The 22,258-nt window shown below is 37.3% G+C and overlaps 1 protein-coding gene across 8 annotated transcripts in view; it reads right to left on the bottom strand.

Annotated features, from left to right (window-relative positions):
* Positions 1-22,258, bottom strand: part of UTRN (utrophin) — a 446,319-nt gene that overhangs the window by 132,343 nt on the left and 291,718 nt on the right. For 7 of the 8 annotated variants that reach the window (XM_059700586.1, XM_059700589.1, XM_059700588.1 and 4 more), the window contains one exon: positions 2,702-2,874. In XM_059700586.1, coding sequence (XP_059556569.1) covers positions 2,702-2,874 — 173 coding nt within the window. Of the gene's footprint in view, positions 1-2,701; positions 2,875-11,429; positions 11,496-22,258 lie in introns of those variants that run through there. The other variant, XM_059700590.1, reaches the window with a different exon arrangement.

Raw genomic sequence — 22,258 nt, 5'->3', positions numbered from 1 at the left:
ATTTGTTCAGAATCCAGCCTTGTTGGGGACCTGCTCAGAAATTCCTAGTGAATAAAGGTAGAAAAAGATGGAGTAGAGAAAATTTCTATGTCCTTGGAGCTGATCAGTGCCAAACAGAACTGTGATCAATGAAACTAACAATAGGCTAAGTAACCTGCTCATGGGGCCACAGCTGATAAGTGGCAAAGCCAGTGTTTAAATCCAGGCAGTCTAGCTCCTGAGTAAAACATTAGAAACACTATCCTCTACCACTTCTCTCTGAGGTATGCTTCCCATATGAGGACCCACTACTGAGAATAATAAACCATTTTATCTTTTATAAATGTCTAAGTAATGATGAATATAGTCATAAAATTTATTTTGTCCATTTTTTGAAGATAAAAATGAAGACTATATCACTCATTACTTTGAACATATCTAATCTATATGAAAGCAGAGAAAGGTCAATCTAGATATAGATGGAGCCTGCCAGCTGTTATAGGCTCATGATACTGTTATGGGTAATAATATAGTTATAGCCATATGTTCTCTCCCCCCCCGCCACTTCAGGGCAGTTACTTGAGAACATGAGACTGTGTAGACTCAGTTCTATTTCCAGTGCCTCACTTCCCATTCTGACTCGTTAGTCCTCCACAATCAGATTTTTGCCTCAATCACAAAATGATCCTGGCAAAGTCATCAAAGCCCTTCTAATTACAGCTGGACTCAGCAGCCCTGACCTTACTCGACTTCTTCAAGCAGCCAGCACTATTAACTAAGCCCTTCTTTCTGAAACTCCCTCCTCTTGGCTCTTGACAATACTCTCCAGGTTCTCTTCCTTCCTCAAGGACAGCCACTGGGTGTGTGTGTGGGGGGGGGGGGGGGAGTGTCCCTCAGCCCAGCCTGCCCCCTCTCACATACTGGGATCCCTCAGGTGTTGACCCCCATCACCCTCCAATCACAGGATCGGCCCCTTGCCCAGGCCGGACGCCTCTGGCCTAGGCGTCCGGCCCGGGCAGCGGGGACCTGCAGTGGCAGCGGCCCCGCGATCGTGGGCTCCGCTTTAGGCCCAGGCAAGGGACCCCTAGCTCCTGGGACTGCCAGCTTCGACTGTGCCCAGCTCCCATCGCTGGCTCCACCCCTACTTCCTGCTATCACTGGCCAGGGCGGCAAAGGCGCCTTTGCCCTGCCCCCCAGCTCTTAGCTCCCCCCTGGGTTTCCGATCACTGTCAGTGGCAGGGGGCTTCTTCCTGCTTTCCCTTTCGCCTCCCTGCATTGTGCCTACATATGCAAATTAACCGCCATCTTGTTGGCAGTTAACTGCCAATCTTAGTTGGCAGTTGATTTGCATATAGCCCTGATTAGCCAATGAAAAGGGTATCGTCGTACGCCAATTACCATTTTTCTCTTTTATTAGATAGGATAGTTGGCTGATTCTGACATGATTTTCAATGAGATCTTTATACTGAGGCTTTCATAGCCATGATACATGACCCTGTCCTTTAAGTATAAAATGAAGTGCAAATCTTCCTCAATGATCCCCAGAAGAATAAAAGCTTTTGGACATCTCTTCAGAAAAAAAACTTAAAAATTAATTCACAATAATAATCATTGAAGATTTCTAGTCTTTGTATGCTAGTTTTATGAAATCACTGAGCATCTTTATGTAAAAAAAAAATAATAATAACTACACTGAACAGGCTTCACATAGATTAAGGACCTATCAGGTTATCCTATTCAATCTTCACATCAATCATACAAATTAAATAGTTATATTTTATGAATTTAAAAACTAAGGCTCAGGGAGACTAAGTGACTTGTTCAAGGTCAATAAGTTAATTTAAAAAGTCAAACTCAAGATCATTTGGTTTAAGGTTGTACATTTTTCCATAAATCATACAGTTTCCGAACTTTAAAAGAAACTGATCCAGGTGCAAGATCTTGGTCTTTCCCCAACATTTGTTTTTGGATGTTTGCTCAGTTACATGATCTCAGTTTCTTCTAAACTTATATTCACCATCTATTAAATATAATTCTAAAATATTCTTGACTCTCAATAACAATAATACTTGTCACAGAAGTATTTGCCCAAGGTCCTTTCCTAGTCAGCATTTTGGTCCTCAGATTCATCTTTATTTAATTTTACTCTCTGCAAATGCAGACATGAATCATCAATTTTCCATTTTAGTGTCCATAAGCAATATTTAATTTCTATAAAACATCTTCAAATTGGATATACAAATAGCATGATGAGGCAAAACATGTTCATTGCCAAGAGTCCAAAAGGTCTAGATTCAAATCCTGGCTTGGCACTTGTTAGTTCAAATTCTTGGCGAGTTCCTCACATTCATTAAGCCTGTTTCTTCATATTAAGAAAGAATTTTACTATTGACCTTACTAGAATTTTTTGAGTACTGAAAAAAGTAATGTTTGCAAGGATCCTAACATAGTACTTGCCTAAGGTAAACAAAAATTATCAGGTGTAGGTAACATTATAATTGGTATCATTAGGTTGAATATATGCAAATATATTGTGAATAATCAAGAATAGATGGCAAAGGGCACGGGACACTGATGGAACTAAAACTAGGACTTTAAAAAAATAGTCTTTGCATTTAAATCTTAGGGTATTTCTGGGTAAGTAGCTGGTTCTCTGTCTTATACACAAGAGTCATGAAACCCCCTCCCCCATTAGTTGTGTTCTGACATTGATTATTCTGACCTGATGCTAGCAGATTTTGCTTTCAAGTCGTTCCACCTTTGGTTCATATCATCGAGTCGATGTTGAAGCATAGTAGCCTCTTCAGAATTTCCCAGTGCTTTTACCATTTTCTGCCTGTTCCCATCAATACTTTTAAATATGTCATTGTGGGCATCAATTTCCGCCTGGATGTCCTAAAGATAGAAAAGCAGAGATAATGAAAATGTTACGTATTAGTGTCAACATTACTTGGGATTGCTATACAGAGTTTTATCTTATATTTCATAGATGAGGTGTATTTTTTAAAGAAAAATAATTTCATCTTAAATGATAACAAATTCAAGTGTTTCCACAATTCTTACATTAAAAATAATAATCTTTAAATCTTCAATACCTTGATTCCCAAGTTCTTAAAAATAAAATACATTATAATCTTAATTTCATGTATGAGCTAGTCTGATGCAATCAAATTATTTATCCCCTTTATATATGGGTAAAACTCCCCTCAAAATATGAAGTTTTACAAAGGTTGCTGGATGTTACATCCTTTTAATTGCTGGTTTTCTACAAATTTATTCATTGTTTATTCTTTCAATCTAATAAAGTTTATTTCTACAATTTTTAAAGAACATTTTCATAAAAATGTCCTATTTAGGAAATGAAAACTAATTGTAAAGTAATATTTCTCCTATTAAATAGATAATATTTTGTTTATTTTTATAAAGTCAATTTTAGTGTAGTTTAAATAAAATAAAAAATTATTATAAATTAATAATAAAAATTTGTTAAGACTTTGAAGAAGCATTTTGTCAATATGGATCAAAAAACCTTAAAACTGTTGAAATTGCCCAGCTGGTAGTTGAGCACTGACTTATGAACCAGGAGGTTACAGTTCGATTCCCAGTCAGGGCACATGCCTGGGTTGCAGGCTCAGTTCCCAGTGCGGGGCATGCAGGAAGCAGCCAATCAATGATTCTCTCTCATCATTGATCTTTCTATCTCTCTCTCCCTCTCCCTTCCTCTCTGAAATCAATAAAAATATAATTTAAAAAATCTGTTGAAATTATGTATCCTAGGAATATTTATGTATAAACACATCTATTACATTGATTGTTTTAAAACTGGAAAAAAAGTGGAAACTATCAAGCACTCCCACTTCTGGGAATATATCCAGAAGATATGAAAACACTAATTCAAAATTATATCTGTACCCCTGTGTTCATAGCAACATTATTTACAATAGCCAAGGCATGGATAAAACCTAGGTGTCCATCGGTGGAGGAATGGATAAACTAGTTGTGAGATATATATGTGGGAATGTTTTCTATCCATAAAAAATGAAAAAATCCTACCATTTGTGACAACATGGATAGACCCTGAAGGCACTATTCTAAGTGAAAGAAGTCAGACAGAGAAAGACACATACTGTACAATCTCATGTGGAATCTAAAACAAACAAACTCAGAGAAAAATCAGACTTTTTGCCATTACCAAAGGCGAGAGTGGGGAGAGGAGAAATTGGAGGAAGATAGTCAAAGGGTACAAGCTTCCAGTTATAAGATAACTAAGTACTAGGGATGCAATATACAACATGATGACTGCAGTTAACATTGTTATATGACATATAGAAAAGTTAAGAGAGTAAATCCTAACAGTTCTCATCACAAAAAGACTTTTTCCTTTTTTTCTTTTCATTTCTTTTTATTGTATCTATATAAGAAGATAGATGTTGCCGAAACCGGTTTGGCTCAGTGGATAGAGTGTAGGCCTGCGGACTGAAAGGTCCCAGGTTCGATTCCGGTCAAGGGCATGTACCTGGGTTGAGGGCACATCCCCAGTGGGAGATGTGCAGGAGGCAGCTGATCGATGTTTCTCTCCCATCGATGTTTCTAACTATCTATCTTTCTCCCTTCCTCTCTGTAAAAAAATCAATAAAATATATTTTTTTAAAAAAAGATAGATGTTAGCTTAACTAATTGTGGTAACCACTTCACAACATCTGTAAATCAAACCATGATTCTGTATACCTTAAACTTATACAAAGATGTATGTCAAGTATTTCTCAATAAAAATGGGAAAAAGTGGAAACTATTATAACACATTAATGGTGATATAATAATCAAGTTTAAAAATGGAGGATGCAAAACTATATGCTATGTTAATTTTAAAGTTTGTGTTTAAATCAGCATATGTACTTCTATATCATTGCACACACATACATTTAAAAAACTGTAAGCAATAAGTCAAAATAATATAATTTCTGTAGAAGAGGATCAATGATGATGTTAGTGTTCATCAAAAGTTAGGAAGAAAATCAACATCCAAAAAGTGATCAAAGAAAAGGAAATCAGCATACATTGTTGTTGTTGTTGTAGTTGTTGTGTGTGTGTTTTTTAATTTAACATTTGATGGCATATTTACTTGGACAATATATCAACAGCACCTAAAGGCAGAAAACTATCTTAATATGTCTTCTGTATCCTTCACAGTCTCTGAGCCTAAAATGAAAAGATACAAAGAGATAACACATAGGTAGGTAGATAGATAGATAGATAGATAGATAGATAGACAGATAGACAGATGATAGATAGAAGACAGACAGAAATTATGTATCCTAGGAATATTTATGTATAAACACATAAGATGCATAAATGCATGAATGAATGTATGAATAAGTTCATCTTGGCTGACTGGCATATCAGCCACTCTAGCCCCACCAAAAAAATCAGATAATTAAAGAATTATAATGGGATATAGTAATAATTTTGTTTAATTCCTTCATTTAAAAATTTTAACAAGGGAAACTTAAAATTATTTAGAAGCCTGCATTGCAAAGTCCTGCCTAAGCTTTTCGCTGGAAATTTAGAATAACAAGCAATTAATGAATCATGCTCCTTCACAGATCACTGTGCAATGATTCACTGGCGTTTTAAAATCAAGATGCCAGCATGTGAGGCTGTCAGATTATGACCCTGATGTAGCATCAAATGCTAAAGTAAATTAAAGTTTCCAAGAAGTAGGGTTTACTCTCACTGCTCAGCTGGGAGACTTGCTCTAGAAAGACTTACCTCTGTCCCCTGAAAGCCTTTCTGAACATTACACAGCACAAAATGGTTACTGATAATTAGTTATGGGAATGCAATCCACCTAGAAGCACAAAGCAATGTTCTTCCAATCATTTAACATAAGCCAGTCATGTGCACAGAGGGGCCACAGCAAGGTATCCAAGCCATTAAACTAACACTTGAGAGCAGAAGAAGTATTTTAAAGATTCACTTGTGAGGCTTGAAACCTATCTTCAAACAATGTAAACAGGGGTTTAGAATTAAAGGACTAATGTTTTTCTCTAAGTCAAAGCACCATCAAAAGCCTAAAATGCACCATTTCTGAAGAATCTTCCAGAAGACAATTACAAAAGCTCACATCAGCTCACTGATCAACAGTTAGTCTTTCTGAATACAACACCCACTACCCAGGACAAAACAAATTCACAAATAAAGGAAAACATTGATGTACTTGCTCACTTCTTTAATCATTGATATTTTAATACCAATTTTGCCCTTAACTTGACATATCTTTAATGATACAACCCATAGACGTATTATAAGCAAACACTTCATAATGTGTATCACATACATTTTACTTCTTTAAAATGTCCTCTAATCAAGTAGTGGCCCTAATTATGTAAGCAAAACTATTTCTTTAGATTATGATAAAAAAGACTGTTTGAACTCTCCGACAGGCAACAGATTTAGAGAGTACCACCAGGAAGACTTCAACAACTAAATTGGTGCTAGAATAGATTCATCCTCCCTGGGCCTTGTTGACATAATTTTGGTTTATTTTTGCATGGCATATTTACCTAACCCTACACGGACACAGCAATGTTTTCCCTGAAGGAGTCCTGACCCCTTTCCTGAAGGTGAAGAAGTAAGGTCAGCACAACTTCCCGACTGTATCCCAAGGCGCAGGCTAGATCAACAACGCTAACCACTCAGGGGAAGGAAGTCCACTGTTCCTTGCAGAATAAGACCAGACTTCAGAAACAGTTAGGACTGTTGATCAGGAATCAGCAGGATTATGGCCAGAGTTTTAGGTTTTGAAAACAAGGAATTTTAACATTAAAAAAATAGGTATTACCTAAAAAATAATGCAACAACCAGATAATATCATCAAGGATCATTAGTGATATGTAAATATACTTTGAGACAGTTTCTAAGGCTGCCGGTGAGTTATTGCAGCTAATTAGTCAATTTATAATTAAAATTAATTTATTTACTTCAATGAATTATCCAATCAATAATTGATAAGCTACATTTTCTTTCAACAATTAATCTCATGGGTTTTAACCACTCTATTAAGAATTATGAAATTGCCACTTGGTCTGCAGTAGCATTTATTAAGAAATCAATACCAGTAATGTTTTTCCCATTTCCTGTGATTAAAAAATATATGTCAGACAACAGAGCAGAAAAAAATTTAAATTACTAAGTGGAACAAGCTTACAATTAACTTCACTTTAAAGATAATTTGAACAAGCCAACTTGCAATGACAAATAATCAATAAATAAACAAATGACATTTTAAATTCCAGCATAGCAAACACTGCTATTGACAAAAATATTTTTCACAGCGAAGAGTTCCAAATTCTTGACTCTATACCAGTTGTCACTAGAACACACTAAAATACTAGTGAATTAAAATACAGCAGCTTTCCTTCCAAGGTGCACTTTATATGTCAGGTCTAATCTGCATACAAACACAAGTTATTAACTGTTTCATGTGGCGAACTATTGCCCCACCTTAATTATCAAAACCAGATAGTATATTCAAAACTGAACAGGCCTGAAAACCTAGTCAAGGATTTTTCATGTTAAATGTTTAAATCTACATTCGTGGGGCACCCGCTCCTCTATGCCTCACCTGTGTAAAGGAGTTCTTATTGCCCAGAAAGCTCTCAATTTCTTCCCCCAACACACACACACACACACACACACACACACACACACACACACAATCTCAGTTATTTCCTTATTTTAAATTCATCTCTTAAGTCCCAGCTTAAATGTAATTTCTTCAGGAAAGACTTCACCACACCCCAATTAAACTGGGGCTACCTGTATTCTTATAACTCCCTCTACTTTGCTAAATCACCTACATGTACTAAAAAAAATTCCTTATTTAATATCTGAGTCCTCCCACCAGGCTGGAAGCTCAATGAAGGGAAGTCTCCCTGTTCTCCACTCCATCCCTGAACTCAGCCCAGTGCCACTTCACAAATATTTACTAAACACTGAATGAATGAATAAGCCTTGAAATTGGAAACTTACAGTGTCTTCAAGGACACATTTAAATATTACAAGTTGAGCAGTAAAATATAGCTTCAAAGTATAATTTTAAGTTAGTCATCATAAAGGAGGTTAATGTCTTAAAGGAAATTTTGTACTGAGTGGTTTCTTTCTGTGTTGTCACAATGGGAAACATCTTTTCACTAAAAGAGTGATATTCGGATTCAGACACACACGCACACCCTTAAAAAACCACCATTATCATTAATCATCTAGTAGCAGAACCGCATAAATTAATAAAAGGCAACAGTCACTCAAAATGTTACTGAGCTAAAATTGTCCATTACTCTATCTTCTTTGACTACTGAATAAATGGGAACGTACACAATGCCAATGGCTGAAGTATGGCAGTATGTTAACAGCCACTGAAGCCGTCAGATACTTCCTTTACGAAGTAGTTTCAAGCAGAAACTTTATTCGTTCAAGTCAGATGGCAATAAACCAACTCACAGGCTGGATTTCAGAGAGGCGCGTTGGTGGGCCAGCTTTCTGTGTCAAGTCAACTCTTCAACCTGGATACACTGTCCTTTGCTCACCCCTCACCCCTCACCACTTGGTTAGGTGACTAGGACCTGCTTGCTGGCAGGTACATCTTGTCACAAGGTCATCCTCTTCTGGTGAGAAGTTTGTCTCAACCTCCCCTTTAGGACCACTCTGGGTAACACATGGTTCCTATCGATTGGGGTTTCCTGATCCTTGGTGAGCTGTCACCCTGAGGAAACAGCAGAGAACGTTTCCTGACTCCTGGACCTCAAGGACTCCCAGCATTGCCTTTTCTGGTGCTAGGAGATTAAGAATGAGTATCAAGTGCAACCTGCCCTTCCTGTCTATGCTACCAAATCACAATCCATGCGTCACACGTTTTGGGACTAGAGAATTAACTTGGATCTCAATCATGTGCCATATATTCATTTATGAACAAATACCCAATATAAATCACAACACCCCTGGAGTTCTCTAAAATTAAATAATAGCAACCAGAATTTACCTCACAAAGAAACTTCTCTCTAGAAGTCAGGCTGAAGGTCTGCTGTCTTCTGGGGTTTTTGATAATCGACCAGTCTACAACTTAGCAGATTAACCATCATTGGAAGACCCAACACTATGCCAACTTTGGACCCTAGTTTTCTTAAAGCCTGAAATGGCTTTAAGAATACAGCCAAATTACCTTTATGCTATGACAACCACCAGACTGAAGAATTACAACTGCTGATATGAAAAGTATGAAATCACTGAGGTTAGAATTCTCTTTGGAAGCAGATCACTAATATAGGAAAAGACAGGACTATTATTCAGCTTCTGAAGGTATCATGTGGCTTTTGTATGACATCGGTGAGCTTGGCCTTTCCCTAGAAATGGCATTACTGCTTTCAGAGTGGGGGAAGGCAGGCAGCTGAATTTGGGAGGTGTCAGGCACTGGTAGCCTTCTATAATACCAGCTTTCCTGGCAATGAATCATTGTAGCAAGGGCTAAATGTATGAGACGGCTTTTGTGAAAATACACAAAAGATTTTTTTTTAATACTTGAGTTGAAGAAAAATACATTCATGTTTGACAACCTCCTACAAATGAAATATGGCAAAAAGATTAGGTTTCACATAGATTTTCATAACGGCGTCTAACACAAAAATAAACATGTGAGGAGAACTTCAGGCTGTGAATTGCAGCAGGATGGTTGCTCTAAATTGGCTCTTTGTCTCCAAAAAAAAAAAAAAAATCCCAAATCAAGGCTTTGATAGGAATAAGCCAGCAGACTACTTTCACTGTCAATACGACTAAGAATAAGAAGTATGCAGACATTAAAGCTTCGGGTTTAAAAGAGGAAACAGACTCACAGGACCAGAACTTGTCACTTTGTCAATAAAATGGCCAAAAGGCGGAGGCAGGTTGCTAACCTCTGGTATCTGACCTGGGCTTTTAAGACTATCAGCAGCAATTACAACACAAAAGTCCAACTATTGCCCACAATTACTGCCTCTCGGGGGTTCTCAGTAATGAATTATTCATGTAACATATACCCTATACCTTTTTAGGAAGAAACAGACAAATCCATGCAAACCAAGCTAACAGGCCTCTTTATGGCCATAAAGGTTGTCACCTGCTGTTACCAGCTGCCATAAAGAAGATCCTCTCTCCCTCCTCCACCCCTTTTAAATGGTGAACAGTAGACTGGGAACCATCCTTTGCTCTCAGGAATTTAGGTGCCTAACAGCATATTAAAGCGCGAGGTCAAAGTGCACCCTGTGTTACAATCTTTCCTTCTACAGTTGGGGTTGTGGGGGGAGAAGGGGGAAGTGGGTGCATCCAACCAGAAGTTGAATTCTTCTTTCTCTATATTCTGCCCATACACTTTCTACCTTCATGAGGCAGGCAATAACGGCAACTGTTTTGGAAAAGCTTTCAAAGTTTTCCAATGACTTGGTTTTACGGCTTTTCTCCTCTGGCAAGTGTAGTTTGGTAAGAAAAAGCCCACTGATGCCGGCAATGACTCCATACAGTCTTGCTTATATTTGCACTTGCAATGAACACCGAGGATGCGCGGTGAAAACCACTGAGCACATCTTTAACAACGGATAAGTAATTGATTTATGCACATAGCGAGTCCTTCACCTCTTTTTCCTTTTCTTTAAAGGCTGGAAGTTGAAAGAAGGTAGGCGCTTGGCATCCAAAGCCTAAGGTGGGCAGGAGCCCATGAGCCGCACATTGAGGTTTTCTGTTTTGTTTAACTGTAAATGTAAGGTAGCATTTGGCAGGCTAGACTGAATCCCAGAGCGTGCCAAGAACTTTCCTATGGAAAAAAGAACTAAATGCAAAACTAATGATCCAAGCATTCAATCTCCACGGTGCATGCAAGCACTTTGTGTTAAAACAGACACATTCAGGAAAAAAAGAAAGAGGTTTAAGATCAGATGCACCATCGTCACTGGCAGGCATCTTCTCCCGACTCTCAGAGCTGAATCTTCAGGAAAAAGGGCTGGGAAGGCAGGGCTGGGCCACAGCAGGGAGATAAACCTGAGGGTAAGGAAAACAGAACCCGTGCCTGATGAAGTCAGACTTTGGCATGAAAACCCAGTGTTGTTGCTGTTCTTTTTCTTTTTTCTCCTCCAAAATAACTTTCAGTTAAATTGCCAGTGTCTTGAGTACAAAAGATCTCTTCTGATGTGGAATTCTGAAACTGACAGGCACAAGGAGAAGCCTCCTGACCAAAGGAAAGAATTGCTAATTTGCTCTTTAGTGGAAACAGGAAAGTTTTTACCAGGCTATCAAACCAAGGATGCCTTAGGAATCACATTAAATCATCAGAGTCAACAGAATAGATGCCATCTAAATGTAGAGTAAAAACAAAAGGCAAGAAAAGGAAGAATGGAAGAAGCACATTCATGAAGTCGCCTTCTGCATACCTTTTCAAATCTTGTCAGCAGTTCCCGTAAGCTGAAGTTCAGACCAATCATCGTCCAGTAGCCCTTGAAGTTTACATCTTTCCGGCAAACTTCCTTCAGACAACAGCGTTCGATTTCCACACACCGTATCTTTTCTGGCTATACTTTAAAACCCTTTGTAAAATCCTTTACAAGCCTTGCCCTTGAGCTATGGTCCATGAGCAGCAGCAGCTTGCGCTGGGACATGTTAGCCACCCCAGCGAGGGTCCGTTCTTTCATGGACTTTGGAATTCGCAAGGAATAGACCTGCTTCTACAATTCCTGAGAGCTGTGTTCCACGAGGCTGGCATGCTCTCCTCTTTCTCTGGGAAGCCCAGGATTCCCTTTTGCTCACCTCACTAATGACCTGCAGCCCACAACTGGTCGCTCCTGGGCCCCAAGCTTAGAATTTGGTCTCAATTACACACAGCAAAAAGAAGCTATATCCTGGAAACTTGCATGAGAGAAGGCAGGGAAAAAAAAAGAGAGAGAGAGAGAGAGCCAAGTATTACCAACTTCCTCCATTCAGACTGGTTTCAGAAAGAAAAAGAAAAAAAAATCCTGGGTAAAGAGCCAGTTTTCAAAGAGCATGTCTTACGTAGAGTTCCAACAGCAAGGAGTGTACTCTTGTCTGAAGAAACACCCAAACACGGGACAAGAGGCCACCGGTTTGCACTCTCCCAGACACCGGCAGCCTGCGTTGCTATGGTAACCACCAAGCTAGTTTCAGTCGTTTCCCTAGGTCAGGCTATGCCTAAGGGATGCTGTCAGTGCAACAAAACCACGCCGATGGTAAGTTGTTCTATCTGTCCGGAGAAAAGTTCCAGCAGTGGCTCTCATGACCGGGGATCATTTGCAGAGTTTGTGGCAGGGGAGCGAGAGCAGCCAGCTCCAACAGCATCCCTGGCCGATCTGACAGCGGTGGGGTAATCCACTGCTCTTTCCAGCAGTTGTTTATTATTTTAATCAGCATCCTCCCTTCCACCACCCCTCACACAGTTTGAAGTGAAGCGCACTCCCACTTCCTGTAGGCCTCCCTGCCCCAAAATGCAGGACTTGCTCTCAAATGGTGTGGATTCTGAGTGGATCCCAGGATTCATATTCCATTTTGGAGCCCACCCAGGAAAACAAAAGGGGGTAGGTGTACAAGACAATACAAGGCACAAAACAAAATATGAATGATCAATTGGGTGATTTCTGAAAAGGTTTTAACAGTACAATGATGGGGAAAATAAAGGAAAGTCCCTTTGATCTCATTGATGACTCTAAGAGCCATTCAGACTTGTTTTCATGTGGGGAATTCACTTGTTTGTGAAATAAAACGTAAGTGAAACTACTCCAAATGTGAGTAATCACCAGTTACTTTTAAATTGTTAAGTTATTACGGGTTCCCAGAGAAACACTGTCTCCCACAAAGTTGTGTAACTGCTTTAAAGGAAAATGTTCAATCCAAATGATATATTCCTTGGACCCTCATGGGTTACATAGCTACTTAGTATACCAATAAAAGGTTAAGTGCAACAGATGTGTCCATATGAAACGTATTTTTCTAGCTGTGTGCAGTTTTGTTATAAACATATAATGCTTTTAAAAGTGACACCATCACAAATGGAAAGTTAATCTGAATATAACCAAGTTTACTCTGCATCAGGGCATAGAGCAAAAAAATTAGAATATTATCTCCTAAAAGGCTATTGGAAGTACTCAAATATCAGAATTGTTAACATTCATTTAATCATATACAGATAGAGTTTCCACTAGCTAAGAAGAGAACAAAAACCTGCCAGGGAACGTATACAATAATAATTACTACGTTTTGGATTTGCACACCATTTTCCTTTCCATTTCATTCCCAACTTATTTTCGTATCAGTGTTTAAATAGCATGTGTTTTACATATGCGGATCTATCCAAAATTTAACAAGCTTTTAAAATATTTTCATCATTTATTCATAAAACTCAACATGTCCCCAGGGGCACATGGCTTTATGAGAGTTCTAGCAGAATGTGTTCCACCTCCAAGTGCCCAATTCAGATTTATACACAGACGCTGTTAACTTCAAAAACAAGTGTTGTAAATGAATGATAACCCAGAAATTTATAAGTAAAAACAATCTGTGCACTTTGGGTTCACAACAACAACAACAAAAGAGACATTGACATCAGCATGAAGACCAATCCTCAGGAAGGAGAGAAGAAACATAGAGAAACTGACCAGGCTCACCCAGTCAGTGAAGGCTCTGGGGCCACATGCTGAGAGATCTTTCAGCAGCAATAAATAAACTCTTTACATAAATACAAAACAGAAGGAACCACCAGCACCAGCCCCACCACAAAATAAATAAATAAATAAATAAATAAATAAATAAATAAATAAATAAATAAATAAAGGAGAGAGAGGAAAAGAACAATCTTTCTCAGCTGGGCAAACTTCCAGCTACCACCCAGGGTGCTGAATGACTGTGATCTGAGACTTGTGCAAACACGCAATCCCCTCTGCACGTATCCGAAGACTGAATTAAACAAAAACTGTGAAACAACAGAGACTACTACCCTAGTCTTTCTCTAAAGTAGGCTCTTAGGTTTAAAGGGTTCTGACATGACATCAAGATATGAACAATATGTCATTATTAGAGCTGCTAATAGCGTGTAACCTGATACAAGGCTGACCTTTTGAGGGAGTCTTCCCAAAAGATAAGAGCAAGAGAATTTTTATCACATGATAGGTACCTGTGTTCTCGATGGGACAAAAACAAGATAAGGAAAGAGTGGAGGAGTATGTGGTCACATGGAACACTAGAGTGGAGTCTCCAGAAGTCACTGTCCCTGTACCAACTACCAGCTTCTCTGACATCCTGGGCAAATGCCCCATGCCCATTTCTCAGAACTGACATCCTCAGCTCAGGCAGAAAAAAAGAACACAAAATAAAGCTTCCTTACTTACAGTTATAAAATATCAAGAACTAAGATACTGATGAACCTAGAAATGATGCACACTCTTTAGGAGGAAAGTTGGGGGGGTTGGGGGAGCTTTACTTAGGGGATCTTTATGGAACCATCCAATAATTTGTTTTTAGTTCTCACCTAATTTGAATAGCAGGGTAACTATACACTCAATAAAACACTGGAAAGCAACTAAAATGTGATTTTTAAAGTGTCAAAGACAAGTAGATTATTTATGTAAAAATCCAAAGATATGCTACAAAATTCCATTAGCTAAATATTTAATGTATTTTTCTAAATTACTGTGCTCCTTGATGACTGAGTGACTTATTATAAATGAGACTTATAAAATGTAACTGTGAATTGCTTTAATAACTGTGCTCATTGTGTTTGATACCTATAAGTAATTCTGTATACAAAATATCATCTTGGTAATATATTTTACATCTCCATAGCCTCTTCTTTTTTTAACCAAACATCTCTTTGATACATTATCTCCTATAATCATTAAAACAAACAAACAAACAAAAATAGAGGCTTCCAGTGAAAGCAATACATCACCAGAGAGACAATAAGCTGAATGATACAATTTGAAGGAGTTTACATTTGCAAGTCCACACTAGTGTGTGAATAAATAAATTAGGCACTAATCTTCAAGAGATGGGATAAATATAATGCCTACAACAGATCCTAACATAATCCCTACAACACCGAGTATCCTGAAATTCTCTAGTGAAATACAGTCATCCGTGTCTCAAACACAGACACCTAGATCCACAAAACAGCGAAGGTTACAGAATCACCAAACAGCACAGAAAAACTCAACAATGGAATCAATGAAATCTAAATCTAAATGACATAATAAAAACCACACTCCATGTCCCGAATGAAGAGAGCTATATACCCATATGGCTTTGGCATAAACTTTCAAAAGCTAGGCTACTTTTAAAACTGCTTATGATTAAAAACTATATAAAACAATTAAAATAAATAAATAAATAAAAATATATTTCATCTAATTGGCTAAAAATGGCTTACTTATTTAGCAATTTCATTGAGGCAACAGAACATTAATTTAGGGTTCACTCAAATACAAGCAAAAAGAGCCGTCTAAATGCTCTGTTGAAAGATAATCTGTCTCACCCATATGGTGGATCTTAAAGTACCCTTCCTGCTACTCAAATTTTTAAAAGCTGTAAAGATAAAGTATGTTTTCTATGGAAAACCAAACAGCTTCCTCTTTATATTGGTCAATATGAATAAAAGAAAAGAGAAAATAAGAGAAGAAAAGTAAAAACTTGTAGGGGACCTCTAAGGCGAAGCATATGGAGGTCAATAGGTGATTACAAATAAATTGGTACATCATGGCTTTATTCACAATGAAGCGCTTCAGGCATGGGTAGAAAAATTTACTGGTTATAATCCCATTCTGACTCCAGGGAAGATCCAGGTTATAATGGCTTTAAAAGGAATATGCACAATTCTCCTTTTCATAATGTTTCTAAATCAGCATTTATAATTCAAAAATAAAATAGATAAAGACCCTAGTCATGATCTGCAATTTCAAATTCATTGCCTACTGCCGCTGTGATTCTGTTAAGGGAGACTACTCAATACATTGCAGCTTTCTAGTTAGCATCAGCTAGCAACCAAGTCTGTCAGCTGGTAGCTATTTAAAGTAATATACAGCCCTAAAGGGCAGAAGGTTCAATCTGAAATGGAGGCCTGAGCCCCCTGATGAAAGGCGGAACTCTCCTTTTATCCCAGGAAGCTCAGATAATATGCTTTGGACACAAAGAATTATTTTTAAAGTTCATCTCTTCAATAATGTCATCTAGTTTGATAACTATACAGGTGGCAGTTGGGAAATAGAAATTATAACTCATACGGAAAAAAATTCAACACTTTCTAAATTTCCAAAATCTATAGCCAGAAGATTCTAACCAGACATTTTAAAGGCACAAAGAGCTTTTTCTTCCAAAGGGAGTGGATAGGTGGGGTGAGGATTGAGGAAGAGAAACCCCAGTTGATCTGCTTCTGAATTAGCCAACCAGGTGCAGGGGTCAGCGTTCAGCAACCTTCTAAATATTTAATGATTCAGAGAGCACTTTATTAGGCGACTAAAAATAAGGCCAAGACAAGTTAATGTTTCAAAACCATATCCTTCCTAAGAAATATGCAGCATGAGACCAGAGTGAAACCATCTCAGACGGCCAAGCCTCACAATTCCAGATGTCTACTGATGGCTCGAGCCTGTGGGGTGCACGCAGGGCTTTGGAGAAGTTTCTTAGATGTTTCTAAAGGATTGCTCCAACTTTCCTCAGATCCCAGATTTAGAGACATTAAAGACAAAATTAAATTACAAATTGTAATAATAACAACAAACATGTCAAGATAAAGCAAAATTGAAGGTGCTATTTTCACTCACAAGTAAAAAAAAAAAAATGGTACTCTCCTGGAGGGCATTATTGCTGTAATCTATAAACCCAGAGGAAATTCACTAACCCCATGAGAGCAGCCATGCTTCTGTGTGTAATGCCAGCTTTCTGATGCTTGCCGGCCAACCCATTCAGAGCTGACTTACTGCCTCAATTCTGACCCATGCTCCTGCCATCTGCCTGCTTAGCATCCAAATTGGAATTCTCTGCAAAATCACAGCCTAACCTTCTTCCCCACCTTAATGATGGTTCATCTTCACTAATCTCATCAATAACCAGTCAACATACTTACACACAAACCACTTATATTTAACAAATGTGGCTCCCCAAAAGTCATAGACCATTGTAACTCTTTTTTCCTCCAGCATCTTTACTTATATATACTTTCTGTACCTTTATCTCACTTCTCTCGTTTGTTTATTCTGAGCAATAGGTTCTGTGATGACTCTGTTTCTTTCCGAAAAGTTGTGAATAAAGTATTCTCTAGACAGTGAACCCAGACAATGTATTGTGCAGGACATAACAAAATCAGTAGGCTGATCACAGAGGGAAGAATGCCTAGGTTTGACAGAATTAAGCCAAGCCATTATATTTTCTGGAGATTATGAGAAGCAGCAGAGTTGACTTTTAAAAATCTGCCAAATTTTGGGATAGAAATAATTTAACAATATTCACCAAACATTAAAATTCATATAACCTTTGCGTTAGAAAGTCTATCCCTAGGAATTTAATTTGCAAAGATTTGTACAAACATAGGGACAAAGATGTTCAATAAGTTCTATTTGACAGAGCAAAGAGCTGAAAAGAATCTAAATGTCCATTAATAGGTAAGTATGTAAATAAATTATAGCAGATTCCCACAGTAGAATGCTGTTCAGCTACGGAAAAGAGGGAGAAGGTGGCTATATCCTGATAAGAAGTAATCTCTAACATGTATGTATGTATGTATGTATGTGCCCAAAAGGGGGATATTAACATAGATGCATATACAGGATGCAAATAATATTTCTGGAGAGATATGTAAGAAGATAAAGGTGGTTATGCCTGAGAGAAGCACTGGAGATCTCTGTGTCTAGAATGGGACACTTTAAGTCTTTTATACTGTGTGAAAATTTTATCACAGGTACATGGTACATGCCATATTCCACACAAAATTAAATCAATTAATAGATGGAAAATTCTCAAGTAAAAACACATTTATCTTTCTAGGTAGATATCTATTCCCCAAAATGGTGGCATCATTAGATTTGAGGTAAGTGCCACCAGAGACAATCATTTTTGTCTCTGAAAGGCTCAGAAGTTTTGAAGTGCCAGATGGTCTGACATTCCAATAAATCAGCCCTCAACAGAAACACGCCTTCGGCACAGTGGGCTGGTCAATGGTAAACTTTTCCAAAGGAGACAGGGACAAAGCCTTTTTGTTCCCATAAGTTACTCTATAACTAGTCACTCCAATTTATTTAAATAATAACTCTGTGTCTAAATAGGCAATATATGATTTAAGTCATTCTCATTCTAAGGAAGCCAATACTGCTATTTTCATCTAATACTGTGACATTAAATGGCATGAGTTTTTTTTTTTTGCAATGTTTCTAAAATTAGTACACACATACAGAAAAGAAGAATATCTAGCCTGATTTTGTCAAGCAATTGAAGTGTGGCCTCCTCACTCAAGATGGGCTAAGTGAGCTGGCAGAGGGAGAGTACCAGGGTCTACTCAACAGCACTTCTGTTCATGGGACTAAGTCACAGTAGTGAGAGAGAAAACACCATAGACCTTGTCCTGCTTGTCATGGCTGTAGAAGGCATGCTTGATGTGCTATGAAGGTTACTCCAACAAAATACTGAAGGAGATGTACCACTACAGGGGAAGCAACCACCAGACACCAAGATTGGGTACATTCTTATTTAGGACTAAATCGAATAGTAGAAGGAGTTTTATACTAAATCTTGTAAACCAAGAAACTTAAAGCACAATTTAAATCTAGAAATTGTTCTGGCAGATGTTTGTTTGTTTGTGTGTGTGTTTTATTTTGCTTTTATTTCAGAGAGGAAGGGAGATGGAGAGAGATAGAAACATCACTGATGAGAGAGAATCATTGATTGGCTGCATCCTCCGTGCCCTACACTGGGGATGGAGCCTTGCAACCCTGGCATGTGCCTTGACCGGGAATCGAACCGAGACCTTCTGGTTCACAGATCAACACTCAACCACGGAGCCACGCCAGCTGGGCCAGATGTTTCAATTTTAAAATTAGAATATGGGATGGCTGTAGTAACAGAGCTTTTAAAAAAGTAAGACCAAATCTAGTGTTTATGCATATAAAATCAGTACTGACATCAAAATCATAACCTTGGGAGGCTACATACAAGTGATATTACTATTGCACAAAACCTTTTTGGAATATTACTTCAGAGATATCTTTATAATTAATTAAAGATCCATATAATAAAATTGATCCTTTTTTTCAATTATATTGCCACTTTTACCAAAATTATTAACACCCATCTTGATCATTAGACTTAACGACTGTTAGTGATGTGTACATTAGTAAGTCTAATTAACTATCATTAATAAGTGGATTCAAAGCACAATGCATGTTATTAAGGATGCTACTGACTACACAATATTAAAAAATATGAAACTAACTTAGAAAAATTAAGTGCAACCTAAATGTTGCTACAAAATATTTTGAAGCATAATATTCTTTGACTCATTCTACCCCATCTCTATTCCCACTGTTAGAGCTATCAGTGGTTCCTTTTTAGCTGTGGCACTTTTTAAAAATGCCTCTTCATTATCTTACAGCCAATAGTACAAATTCTTATAGAAAAGATTATAGCTCAGAATGTTAAGAATTTAATCATTAAAATATAATGTTCTCATTAGAAAATATGAATCAGATCATACTACTATTATAATAAGCAGAAATATTAAGAAAACATACACATGATTCTCAAAGAAAAATCAAGGTCCAGACTATTATAATAGTCTGAAAAGCAGCCGAAACAGGTTTGGCTCAGTGGATAGAGCGTTAGCCTGCGGACTGAAAGGCCCCAGGTTCGATTCTGGTCAAGGGCATGTACCTGGGTTGCGGGCACATCCCCAGTAGGAGATGTGCAGGAGGCAGCTGATTGATGTTTCTCTCTCATCGATGTTTCTAACTCTCTATCTCTCTCCCTTCCTCTCTGTAAAAAATCAATAAAATATATTTTTTAAAAAAAGCTATATAAAACCTATTCAATCATATGAGAAAGTAATAACTGATATTATATAAGAACTAGATTACTTATTTATATTATTACATCCAGCCCTGTTGTATCTTTGATGGGATAAATAAGAAAGAATCATATTCTTAGAGTCAAAGGGCCTGGGTTGTGATTACATCTATATCAGTTACCTAACTGCTTGACCTAGAAAAAGACACTTGAACCTTTGTCTGCTTATTTTCACCCAACTGTTCATAACATGTTCTTTGTTTACGTTGGCTATCATTAGCAATAAGATTTTTAAAATATAAATAAATTATTGCAAAGTTCATCACTGATCATTAATTATTAAAAAGCAATATTATATAACAAAATATTCACCATATTAGTGAAGAGGTTCCTGAATTGCAATCCTCTCTCTATTTTGTTCACTGATGTACCCCAGAGGTTACAGTAGTCCCTGATGCATAGCAGACAACCAAAAAATAGTAATTAAATTCCTGAATCAATGTCCTTTCAACGATCTCTACATTCAACCAGGAATCACCATTAAATACAACTAATTACCAGCTGTTTACATATCAAAATCTCTTAATATTTTTGATACTCTCTTACTTCAGTCCTCTCACTGACCTCCTAACAGAATTATTCAAGCCATCCTTCTTGACTTCTCTTTCTATCCTCAAATTATCTTCTATATCCCATTAGCATGGCAAACCAAAATAAATTCTTCTCAAAAACGACTTTAATAAAAAAGTCACTTAGTTTATGTCACCCTCTGTTTCCTCATATATAAAACTAAGTAGATTAATAGCTAATTCAAAAGTAAATTAACTACAATTCTGTTACTTTATTTTTTTAGCTTTTAAAATTTTATTAAATTTATTGGGTAATCATCATATATGGCATTGTGTGCCAACTATCCAAAGTCAAATCTTGTGCCGTCAGCATATATTTGACCAACTATGATATGACTCTTTCAGAACACCTATACACTTACATCTGGCAAGCTGTGTTTGGGCCATACAAAGCACTTAGTAATAATAATAAAAATTCATCCCCTTACAGCTTTTACCTTTGAAAGTTCTTGATACATTATATCAGTCCCTCTGCCTTTCCTTAAGGGCTCTCTGCACATCCCAACCCAAAATATATCTAAACTAACTGCAATGTAGCCCTATTCAATCAAACTTTCTCCAATGATGGAAATGGTGTTCACCTTTGATGTCCAATAGAGTAGTATGGCTATTGGATGCTTGAAAAGTGGCTAGTATGACTGAGAAACTAAACTGTGGTTTTGTTTAATTTTAATCAATTTAAATGTAAATGCATATAGTCACATGTGGCTAGTAGCCTTGCTACACACTCCAGACATGATTTCCTTACAATATTCTGAAGGATACGGTTTTCTAACTTTTTCCAATATATACTCTACTGTATTTTTTCTCCATTGACAGAATTCTTTTCTCTCAAGTAATAGCCCCTTTTTTCTATGCATTCAAATTTCATCCAGCCATTGACGTACCATTTAATTTCCACCCTCTACTAAAATCCTCGTAGGACAACTTCAATTCAACAATTTCCTATCCACATTGGTCATCTCCCTTACGCTGCATAAGGATCCTGTACTTTACTTTCATGTTGCCTTGCTTGTTTACAGGTTGTTTTGCCAATTTGTTTAACCTTCCCTTTAACCCCACTCAACAGTGAGCTTTTCAAGAGAAAGAAAAGAAGTTGAATTCATTTGTCCCTCAAATGACCTGAAGAATGATAAACATACAACCACTGCTCAATATTTTTTCACTGGCAAGAATAAAACAATTAGAAAGTATTAAAAATTTACATCCTTAATGTGATTTTACCATTTTAAAAAAGCCATGATCTTGGCAGACACCTAATACATTTACAAAGTTACCGGAATAATCAATCTAATTAAACTTTCCAGCAAAAAAAAAAAAAATTCTAGGGGTTATTTTATTCATCTTTCCATTTCCTGAAAGGATCCCAAGTTATTCTAAAGGTTTTGCACTTATCTGACCATACATTTCTCCAAAGAAAGAAAAGTTTCAGTCCTTCTTCTATAAACCACTCAAGCTTAACTTGACAGAAAAAGTTAATTTAAATGTATTTAAGAATTACACTTTAAATTTTAAAAGAAAGTGCTGCCCTCTTGTGAAATGAGGTAGAAGATTTTTCATTTCACTGTCAGTTGAGTAAATAT

The sequence above is a fragment of the Myotis daubentonii genome, chromosome 6, assembly GCF_963259705.1.
Source record: "Myotis daubentonii chromosome 6, mMyoDau2.1, whole genome shotgun sequence".
Taxonomy (NCBI): Eukaryota; Metazoa; Chordata; class Mammalia; order Chiroptera; family Vespertilionidae; genus Myotis; species Myotis daubentonii.
The sequence above is the reverse complement of the archived record's forward strand: the minus strand, read 5'-3'. Positions and strand labels throughout refer to the sequence as shown.